At 60.8% G+C, this 10,363-nt stretch overlaps 2 protein-coding genes across 2 annotated transcripts; one reads left to right on the forward strand and one right to left on the reverse strand.

Annotated features, from left to right (window-relative positions):
- Position 1: 1 nt before the first annotated feature.
- On the forward strand, positions 2 to 274 carry MRPL43 (mitochondrial ribosomal protein L43; the record flags this gene model as incomplete). Its single annotated transcript, XM_010714747.1, has 1 exon — positions 2 to 274. A coding segment is annotated over one exon (240 nt), but the record flags the coding sequence as incomplete, so codon positions are not given.
- SEMA4G (semaphorin 4G) lies at positions 266 to 10,355 on the reverse strand. Its single transcript, XM_031554483.1, has 17 exons — positions 10,278 to 10,355; positions 5,709 to 5,915; positions 5,478 to 5,626; positions 5,331 to 5,393; positions 5,148 to 5,246; positions 4,589 to 4,682; positions 4,264 to 4,377; positions 3,962 to 4,128; positions 3,619 to 3,788; positions 3,406 to 3,550; positions 3,100 to 3,322; positions 2,911 to 3,026; positions 2,676 to 2,827; positions 2,540 to 2,601; positions 1,044 to 2,313; positions 868 to 966; positions 266 to 785 (listed from the first exon to the last, which is right to left on the reverse strand). The coding sequence occupies exons 2-15, from the start codon at positions 5,827 to 5,829 to the stop codon at positions 1,460 to 1,462; spliced, it is 2,529 nt and encodes an 842-aa protein (XP_031410343.1). The 5' UTR covers positions 5,830 to 5,915; positions 10,278 to 10,355; the 3' UTR covers positions 266 to 785; positions 868 to 966; positions 1,044 to 1,459.
- Positions 10,356 to 10,363: the final 8 nt, after the last annotated feature.

The raw sequence follows: 10,363 nt of genomic DNA on the forward strand, positions 1-10,363 counted from the left end.
CACCGAGCGTCCGTCTTGTCCCGCAGTGAACGGCACGGTGCGGGAGGAGCTGATCGCCAGCAAGACGAGCGAGGAGATCGTGCAGCTGGCCGCCAAGCTGGCCTCCCAGTCCGGCCTGGACATCGTGCGCATCCGCAAACCCTTCCACACCGCCAACCCCAGCGTGCAGGGCCAGTGGCACCCGCTCACCAACAAACCCTCCGTCCTCACCGTGCGCGGCCCCCGCACGGCGCCGCAATAAAGCCGCACGCTGAAGCACCGCCGCTTCCACGCAGAGCCGTCGCTTTTATTGCCCTGGGGCCGTACCGGGGGAACGCGATATGCCTCGGGGTAGCTCGTCCACCCCAGAGAGGAAAGGGAATGCCCGGTGGGGAGGGGGCTGTGCTCTGGGCGATGCCCTCAGTCCAGGGGGTGGCAGAGGGGGACACGGAGGGACAGAGCTGGGATGTCCCTCTTGTCCCCGGGGTGAGGGACAGAGGTAGATGAGGGTGGAGAGGGAGTTAGGGCCAGCAGGGCCACAGGGAGCTGGAGGCCCCGCAGGGAGCAAGCCTGGGGCAGGGCTCCTCAGCGTGTGAGGGGACAGTCCGTGGCACAGGGGCAGCGGCCAAGATCCCAGCATCTGCTGGCACTGCATGAGGATGCAAAAGTGCATCATGTCCAGTCTGCAGGGCAAGAATGCCGAGAGGACGCTGGTCCCTTCCCACACCACATGGCAAAGATGCAGACAAGCCAAATGGTGTGCGTGGCCCTCAGGCACGGAGAGCAGCCCTGCAGCCAACAGCATCCTGCAGGGGGAGGGCAACACGCTGTCAGGGTCAGGTTCCCCACAATGGTACCCCTCCCCATAGCACCCATCCCACATCTCACCCTGGGCTGATGGCAGGCATGGGCAGTTTCATCCCACTTGTGGGGACAGCTCTCCTCTTCCTCGCTGTCCCTCGCTGAGCATCTTTCCTGCAGGCAGCCCTGGGGAGCAGATGTGCAGGCAGCAGCTGGTGGCCCTGCAGCACAGCCGCAAGCCCACAGTCCCGCTCTGCACCCACCTCTCAGTGCCTGAGCACTCAGGGCTGGGGATGCCCAATGGGGTGGGCCAGGTCCATACATCCAGGACAAGGTCTTGCCTGCCTGGATGGACAGATGGACAGACAGACACAAGCCCTCCCTCCCCATGTCCTCCGTCAGCTGTGCTCCAGCTCCTGCCTCCAGCTTGCGGTCGCCATTGGTGGGTTTTTATACATAAATAGAGCTCCCAAATTTAAATAGATTCTTCTTTGGGGGATATTTTTTCCCTTTCTTTTCCCATTGTTTCTTTTTCTGTACATCAAGTCTCGAAAGTGAGTGAAAAGCCAAAGGATGGCCGAGCCCGGGCCCAGCCCAGCGCTGCGGTCCCAGAGGTAGTTTCGCTGAGTCTGTAACACTGCTGGCAGGGGTGGGAGAAGGGACTGGTGGGACCCCGGTCCTACACGGAACTCTCATCCAGCTTCTCCACTAGCTGCATGTGTTTCCGCTTCTCCAGGATCTTGCTGAGCTCCTCTGTAAAGGACGCACTGTAGAGCGGTGAGGACAGCGGCTCGTCCTGCTGCTGTAGCAGCATGTAGCTGTTGCCGTTCATCTTGCGGAGGACGCTGGGCAGGGAGCCCACCCCGTTGGTGAGCTCGGTGGGCAGCGGTGGCGGAGGAGGGGGGGGCACAGCCACCGGCAGCTCCTTGGCTGAGGACACGATGGCTGTGGGTGCTTCACCAGGGATGATGCGCAGGCAGGGATAAGCCAGATCCTCCTCATCCTCCTCCTCCTCATCCTCCCTGTGGGCCTTGCGCAGGCAGCTGGCTGACACGGTCTGCAGCTCAGGACTCACAGCTCGCGGCTCCCCCAGCACGTACTTCCCCCTGCGCTTCTCCAAGCAGGACACGTAGAGCAGGACGGTACCCAGCACGGCACACAGCACCACCAGCACCACGATAGCAGACACATAGACCACCTTGGTGTCTCCAGAAGCCTGGCTGGCCGCAATGGGCCCAGAGGTGGTGGTGGTGGTGGCACGAGGCAGCTGGGGCAGCACGGTAAGGCTATAGGCAGCCAGCAGCGTGCGCAGCCCACGCTCCTCACCATAGCAGCGGTACTCGCCACTGTGTCCTGGCAGTGTGTTGGTCACCAGCAGCCCATCCACCCCAACGCGCAGCTGCTCCTGCCCAGTGCCTGGCACCTCGCTGCCATTCAGCAGCCAGACAGCCCGTGCCAAGTTGGAGCGCTGATCACAGGGCAGCAGCACATCATCCCCACACAGCACCGTGCGGTTCTTCCATGGCAGGAAGCCTGCGGGGACAGATGTCAGAAGGAAATTCATCACTTGGAGGGAGGTGAGGCCCTGCCACAGGCTGCCCAGAGCGCTGTGGGTGCCTCCCGCATGGAGGTGTTCAAGGCCAGGTTGCATGGGATCCTGGGCATCCTGACCTTCCAACTCTCCATGGCAGGGGTTGAAACTGGATGGGCTTTGGGTCCCCTTCCAACCCAACCATTCTGTGATTCTATGATGACTTACCACGCCCAGAGCCGCTCCGGCATCCCACATTGCCGCTCTGCACATCCTGCACCAGCCCTGTGCTGTGGGACACTGGGGTTCAGCACATGGCCCTGCTGCTGGCCCCACAGCCACCGCCCATCAGCAGTGCCCCTACCTGTCCCCGCTGGCCGTGTCACGGCAGGCCCAGCCGTCCCAGGCGCAGTAGGGGTCCCGAGCGAGGATGCAGTCATAGCAGGAGCTGTACCTGGCGCAGGAGGCCAGGGGCACCTGCAGGACTCCGCTAGCAGCCCCCACATACAGGCTCCTCTGGGATGGAAAGGGCCAGCTCGCAGTGTTGCCCCACACATGGGGTGCCCGATGCCACCCCCAGCCCCATAGCTACTCCTCACCTGTCTGCGGGACACCACCAGCGTCTCTATGGGCTGCGAGTCCTGGAACACCTGCGCCTCCTCGATGATGTGGAGGCTTGAGCCCAGCACTACGGCCTTGTGCAGCCAGCCATCCCCTGCAGACAGGGCGGTGAGGGGATGAGGGATCCCCAGCACCACGCAGGGACCCGTCCCATGTCCTACACTCACCCGTCCCCATGAAGAGCACGTCGTAGGAGCGCCCATCGAGAGCTTGCACCCGGTCCACCGCCAGGCGGCTGTATGCCACACTTCTCTTGACCAGCAGCGGCTCGCCGCCCGCCGGCTGCACCTCCTCGAACATCAGCGGGTGCAGCTTGACAAAGTCCAGCACGCTGTTGGGCAGGTCCTGCGATGAGTTGTAGCCCCTCCGGCGGGAGCTGTCTGTGATGCACTGCCCAGGAGGAGGACACGGTTGTCAGTGGGGCTCACCCATCTGTGCCCCTTCCCCAAAACCCGCACATCCCCAGCACTCACAGAGCCGGGCCGGGGTTCGGGCACTGCTCCATCGTAGCGGGACCACTTGCGGGAGGAGTCCTGGTACTCCATGTAGGGCCCCTCGAAGGCACGCTGCACCTCGGAGATGTCATAGCGGCACACGGCCGAGGCCTCCATCGTCCTCCTGGGTGCAGGACCTCCCGTTATCCCCCACCACCACCTCCATCCAGCCCCACGCCTGGCTCCACTCACCACTGCGCCGAGAGCGTGAAGGCGGCGTAGAAGACGGTGCTGGCCCAGCCACCGCTGTCCAGGCTGCAGACACTGTGCAGCACCTCATAGTAGGGGATGTAGCACACCAGGCGCGCCTTCATGAAGGATGTCCACTTGCGCTGCAGAATCTTCTTCCCCCCCAGATCACTCTGGGAAGGTGGGCAGGAGTTCTTGGCGGGTGCACTGAGCCCAGCACCCCCAGTGCAGAGCCAGTCCGCATCCTCACAGTCCCCGTTCCCCATTAGGGGAACCCTCCAGAGCACACAACTAACTCTGCCCCCAGGTGCATGCCTGGATCCTCTGCTCCACCGGACACCCTTACCTTGCACACACGGGCCACCCGGGCCACCCGAGCCACCTGGCTCTTATCAAAGAAGGATGTGGTCTCCTCGCCTGCTCGCTCCATGAAGAAGTAATAGATTTTGTCATCGTCACCCACAAGACTGTCCTTGCTTTCCTGGACCAGCATGGAGGCCACAAACTCGGCATCTGGGGGAAATGGAGCAAGAGGTAGCAATTGGGAACTCACCAGGTCACCAGTCCCTCCCTGCCTCAGTTTTCCCCTGCAGTACACCACTCTGGATGAGCACAGGCACCAATCCCAGGGGACAGAGACATTTTTACCATTCAGCCAGTGCAGAGGGGACTCCTCTGTCTTCAGCGGCCGCTGGTGCAGGTTCCTCCGGATGTCAGGGAGGCTCCGAAACTCATAGCGTGTGGCTGTGTACAATCCACCATCTGCACAGGGCAGGCACCCGTCAGCATGGCCACCATACCCCAGAGACTGTGGGGACAGCTCCAAAAGCCGCCACATCCACGTGCCCCAGGCAGAGGAGGAGGAGAAGGAAGGAGATACCCAATCTCACTGCACCCTCCACAAGCATAGTCCATGTGGCTGGCTGCCCCCATAGTGGCCCAAAGTGTCCTGACCTGGTGAAGTGTCACTTACCCACAATGAGGCCAGTGTAGCCACGGGAAGGGTCGTACGGACACTTCTCTTTGCCTTCCTCGAAGCGGGAGGGCAGTGTGAACCTGTCAGCATCCTGCAGGACCGGGGACATCAGCATGGGGGACAGCCATGTGTCCACTAGGGCAAGGACAAAGCCACGCCCACAGCCATCCCCTCCAGGCAGGATGAGTTCCCAACAAAACACCAACACCCAATGCTGTCCTCAGCTGGGCTGGGTCCTCCCTGCAACATCTGTGTCACCGTAGGAGTTATTTTCTTTGAGGGTTGTAGTTCAAAGCACTTTAAATAATGATGGAGCCAAGTGTGGTGGCTCCTCTAGTGGCTGGGGACAAACCAGACTGGCAGTACAGCTGGGGGAACAGGCACAGACCTGCCGTGAGCAGCTGGGGACATGGGGGCACACATCATGGCTGTGGGAGGGATGCGGGACATGCAGGAGCCCACGTGGCCGTCAGGGACCTGTGGCATCAGTGTGACAGTGACTGTGCCCAGGTGCTGCCACCCCAAAGCCACCCCAGATGGGGACGAGCGAACTCACAATGGAAGCGCAGAGCGGGTGGAAGGCGTAGGTGCCACAGGCGTACAGGTGCGTGGTGTTCAGCCTCTGTAGGAACCGCACGTGGTTGAAGCACTCGGTCTGCGGTGGACAGGACGCACATTACTGCCTGGGGACACCACCTGGGGACACCACAGGACCCTCACTGCCCAGTAATGGCCGTACCTTGTTGTTCCTGCCCTTCTGCAGGCAGTCCAGCTGCTTTTCCGGAGATGCTTCCCAACGGATCTGTACAGGGAGAAGTGCCATCACAGCGTGAAACCCCACGCCAAAAGTTTGGAGGCTGTTTGGGAATGGGGGGCACCAGCTCACCATGCGGTGCGAGCCATCAGCCACATTGCTGGCATTGAAAGCAAAGATGGCCCCTCTGGCCCCCACATATAGCACACCGCGCTCGTCCTCCAGCAGCAGTGTGGTGTAGTTCAGGCTGTGCCCGCTGAACCGCCGAACACCTGACAACTCTGCGGAGAAAAATGGTTTTCACAGTGAAACGCTCCCAAGCAGAGTGAGCTTCCTTCCTGTTCCCTCCCTGGGCCCTCTTACCATCAAAGGTGACTGTCATCCTGGGGGTGGCATCCAGGTCAGTGGCAGAGCGCCGGTTGGGGTAGCCCATGGCCACGGCCACCAGCAGGGCGGTCAGCAGCCGCACCGTGTCCCCACACATCTTCAGTCCCCGGTGCCCAGCAAGGGCAGCCCCCGGCTGGAGGGGCTGGCACAGCTGCTGCTGGGGATGGGCTGCCCAGGAACCTTCTGGAACAGAGAGCCAAGGTGAGAGGGGCTGCTGGGCACAGGAGTTTGGCCACCACGAGGGGTGGTCCCCAGGTTATCCATATGCAAAGAAGGTAACGGGGCAGCTGGTGTGACCTGAAAGCCAAAGGGCTCTGTTCCAGCCCCAGAACCAAGCTAGAAGTTGGCAGGAAGTAAAGGAAACCCCAAATGTGCAGAGAGCTGACCAGGACTGCTGAGGACAGAGGGCTGGGGAAGGATGCTCCAGGCACATGCAGCACAGGGCAAAGTGAAAGCAAAACAAGGTCACTTGGCACCTCCATCATGTGTTTTCAAGCAAGACTGTTTTTTTCCCCCCAGTGTTTTCCACTATATTTCAGTTTCCCTTTTATCAACAGCTGCCTTGAAGCTCAGCATCTTCAGCTCCCAGCCAGGAAGCAAATCCTGGCTAAGAAACCACCACAGAGAGGCACAGAGCTGAGTGGCCACACGGGGACACCAGCGTCCACGGGGACTGTAACTGCGACAGGAGGATGGGGAGACATGGGGAGGCAGGATGGGATGTGGGATCCCAGCACCCCATAGCTGCCTGCTGAGGACAGAGACCATAGGATATCTCCGCACAGGAGACCTCCCTGCAAAGCAGCTGGCATTAACCTGTTTGCTTAGGGCTTTTTTCTATATATACACCAAATACCTGGCCCTCCAGCGAAGCTGTTCAAACACGCCTGCTGCAGACAGATTCCCTAAAGCAAATACCGCACTGGGCTTTGGGCAGAGGGGAGGGAGAAGGGAAACAACAGGAAACCAGCAGGGCACAGAAGTGAGCGAGCAGGCACACAGCATCTCCTGCCCATGTCACATCTCAGAGCTATGAGCTCAGCACAGCCCAAACACCACCGGGAACAAACACGGCGCAGCCACGCTCATGGCCGGACCGCACCTCCTGCGTGCACACCCTGCCCTCGTCACACCGCACCGCCGGACTTTACCCGGGAGAACCCAGGCAGCGCCGGGGCTGGGCACGTCGTGCCGTTCTAGCCCAGCGGCTGCGCCCATGTGCGAAGGCTCCTTCACCCCCACGTCAGATCAACTTTGTCCTGAAGGAAATGAAGCAGCTCGCTCCAAGAGCTCGTTAATGTTTTACCCGAAAGAAAGAGCTGCTCTGAGCTTCTCTTTTCTATTTATTTGTTTTTGTGGGTTTTTTTAGTTTTGTTTTTTTTTTTTAATACTTACAGAGTAGGGGAAGGAGCAGGCGGAAAATGAGAGCATCCCTAGTCCAACTCAGATCAGAGTACTGCTGTGCTCTCCACGCTGCAGTGACCTGGGCACTCCATGCCCACTTCCCACATGGGGGCCCTGCTCCCAGTCTGAGCCCAGAGCATGGGATGAGCTGGGGGGCACCCAGAGCTCCCCCGGCCACCAGCATCCCTAAGCCACGCTCTGCAAAGCAGTGCATGCACCTGAGCCGCACAGCTACGGGCTTAGGGAGGCAGGGAGACAAGGGAAAGCTAAGCAAAATGATAATCCCCATTTAGGGTCATGCAGCCCCGGCAGCCCTCAGTTTTGGAAAGGCAGTGAAATCCTGCGAGATCCCGCGGTACCCAGCGAGCAGAGGTGGGATGAGGGTTGCCAGGCAACTTTCTGCAGCTTTTCCTCAACTTACAGCCCTCCCATGCCTCTGCTGCAGCAGATCATAAAACATCCCTGGGTGCAGCGCCAGCGAACGGCCCCAAACGGGGCACAGCAGGGACACCCATCCCCATCCCCACATGCCTGCGGCTGCGACCCAGGCCAGGAGGTAATCCACTCCTCAGCCAGACAGGACTTTGCCGACAGCAGCAAGAAAAACGCCAACTTGGCAAAAGTCCTCCGGGAAAAGGGGATCTGTGATGCACTGGGTGCTGGGCCGGGGAGGGAAGGAGTGCCGTGACCTCCACCAGCACTGCTCTGCATTTATTTTGGTTCTTTAAACAAAACCCTGCTCGACCCCGAGGCGCTTCCCAGGAGATGCACGAGATAGCGCGGCTCACGCGATGCTTCTCCTTTCCCCAAATTTGGGATGTGGGCGCAGCAGAGGGAGAGCGCCATGGGAGCCAAACAGGAACTGAGAAGTGTGCTGAGACACCGCAGCCGGGCGCCGAGCTGCCCCCACCAGCACACGGGGGGATGGGGATGCGAGGTGCTGTGCCTCCACCTTGCTGCGGGATCACAGGGATGAGCCATCTCCACATCCCACCTCCTCCATCCCCAGCATCGCCGCCCCAGCCCCACATTTCCAGAGAGAGGCAGGCAGCGCTGGGAAAATCTCTACCGGAAAAAAAAACAAACAGTTTCTCTGTTGTTTTTTTTTTTTTCCCCCCTGCTGTGGCAAAACAAGACTGCATGGCCAGATGGACAGACAGACAGACGGACAGACATACAGCCTTCTGTGCCCAGCAGAGCTCCCAGCAGAGGTCCCCGTGCCAGTTCTCTTGCACGCCGTGGCTCATCGTGCAGCTCAGCCTTAAAAGGATTTGTGGTCAGAGCACATTGCTTCTCCAGCAGAAGCAGGAGAATAATTTTAGAATTAAACCCCCAGGAACAATTAAAAATGAAAAAAAAAACAACCCAACTCATAAGCCTCAACCTTAAATTTAAAGGGATGCTGCAGAGCCAGCAGCTGCCGGTGCAGCTTTGCTCAGATTTGGGGTTTGAGACGAACTCGGGCCCATTTGCTCATCCCCATGGACGCACTGCGCTCCATCTTGCTGGGCCATTGGTCACCACGGGATTTGCTCGGGGTTTTGCCACGGGGTTCTCCCTGGTGCTCAGGTTTCAGGCACTGCTCCCATGGCTGTGGGATACGGGAAGAGGGGCCCTGGCCCATGGGGCTGCGGGCGCTCCCTGCACGCCTGTTCCTTTATGCTTTATTTATTCCAAAGATAAACTGTTTCCTTATTTCTTTTTCCCTGAATTCCAGCAAAACTAGATGATGGCAACGCTCTTATTGGTTCCAGCTTAACGACCTCATCTTGTTTGTTCCAGTTTCCCTCCAAAACAACTCCAGCTTTGGGGTCAAACTGCAGCTGATGCTCTTTAACTCCGCATCCCACTCCCATACACCCCACGAGTGTGGGACTCAGCCTTTCCTGATGTGGTTTCCATGCAGCCACACTCACATCAGAGCCGGGTGGATTTGCATGGGTTTGGCAGCGGTGAGATGGAGTGATCCTCAGCCCCTAGGGGAGCAGCAATGGGGCTGAGCCCAGCCAGAGCAAAGCCCGGTACCAAAGGTGTCCCAAAACCTCACCTTCCTCCTGCTGCAGCCACCCGACTGCCCTCACCCCACATTCGCTGCCGGTATTTCTGGTGGGGAAAGCAGGGAAAGGTTCCAACAGATGGACGTCGGAGGTGGGGGGAGGAAAAGCCGCGCAGCCCTCGCTCGTGGGAGCTGAAAGGGTTGGCACTGGTTTTGTGTTTTTCTTTCCCCTCCGGTTGCAACACAAAAACAAAGCGCTGATAGGGATCACAGCACGGCGGGGCAGCTCTGCCCCGTACCCGTCGGCCACATCCCATGGGGGGCGGCGGCAACGTCACCACGGCCGTCGGGGTGGGGGCCGCAGCCACAGAGGGGGCCGGCAGCGGGCATCACTCACAGCAACAGATCCCTGCCTCTGGGGGAGTCTGTGCTCCTCGTCCATTTTGGGCAGCTCTTTGTCTTCACAGACGGTGCCCTGGCACCGCCGGCTCCCCCCCGCGTCCCCCACCCCCGCCTCAGGCTCCGGGACGGAGGAGCCGCGGGCCCACCTGGGCTGCGGGCGGTGCGAGCACAGCCCAGTAGGAGCAGGAGCAGGGCGCAATGCACTGCCCCGGCACAAGCACGGTAGCCGGTACGGTGCAACCCCCCTGCTCGGGGCATCCCCGAGCTCCAGCGGCGCAGCCCCAAACCCTGAGCGGAACGGGCCGGGAGGATGGGCTGCACAGCCAGCAGACCCGCACGTCCCTTCCTCCCCCGCAGCTGTGGTCATCCAAAAGTCCCCGCCAGGTGTCCCCCGCCTCCATCCTGCCCCGGGCCCTGCCGCCGCCGGCACCGCTCCCAGCACCCCCGATCCCCGTTCACCTCCGTCCCGAACCCTCTCGAGGTGCCTGTCCGCAGCCCGGCCCGCCACACAGAACCGCACCGGACCCGGCACCGGACCGTAGCTGTGCACGCAGCGCCAGACCCGGCACTCGCACGCAGCACCGCAAATCTTGCCCGGTGATGAGCCAGCACCCCGTGCTCAGCACTCGCACCCTACGCTGGGGCACGCAGCACCTCGTCTGCGGACCCAAAACCCCAAATCCAGCACCCAAACCCCGCACCCCACCGGTAGCTGGCCCCGATCCCATCTCCCCAGCGCTTGCCTGCGGCGCGGCTCGGTTCGGTCCGGTTCCGCCCGGCGCGGCGCGGCGCTGGCTGAGCTGCCCTCCGCAGGTCGCTGTGCGCGGCC

Source organism: Meleagris gallopavo, chromosome 8 (assembly GCF_000146605.3).
Source record: "Meleagris gallopavo isolate NT-WF06-2002-E0010 breed Aviagen turkey brand Nicholas breeding stock chromosome 8, Turkey_5.1, whole genome shotgun sequence".
Lineage (NCBI taxonomy): Eukaryota > Metazoa > Chordata > Aves > Galliformes > Phasianidae > Meleagris > Meleagris gallopavo.

Excerpts from the sequence above, each read along its gene's own strand:
- SEMA4G (XM_031554483.1), bottom strand. The coding sequence starts at position 5,829 with ATGTGTGGGGACACGGTGCGGCTGCTGACCGCCCTGCTGGTGGCCGTG. Across the intron at positions 5,394-5,477 it reads CTGATGGCTCGCACCGCATG|ATCCGTTGGGAAGCATCTCC; the intron begins GTGAGCTGGTGC and ends CTCCCTGTACAG. Across the intron at positions 4,129-4,263 it reads CCCTCTGCACTGGCTGAATG|ATGCCGAGTTTGTGGCCTCC; the intron begins GTAAAAATGTCT and ends CATTTCCCCCAG.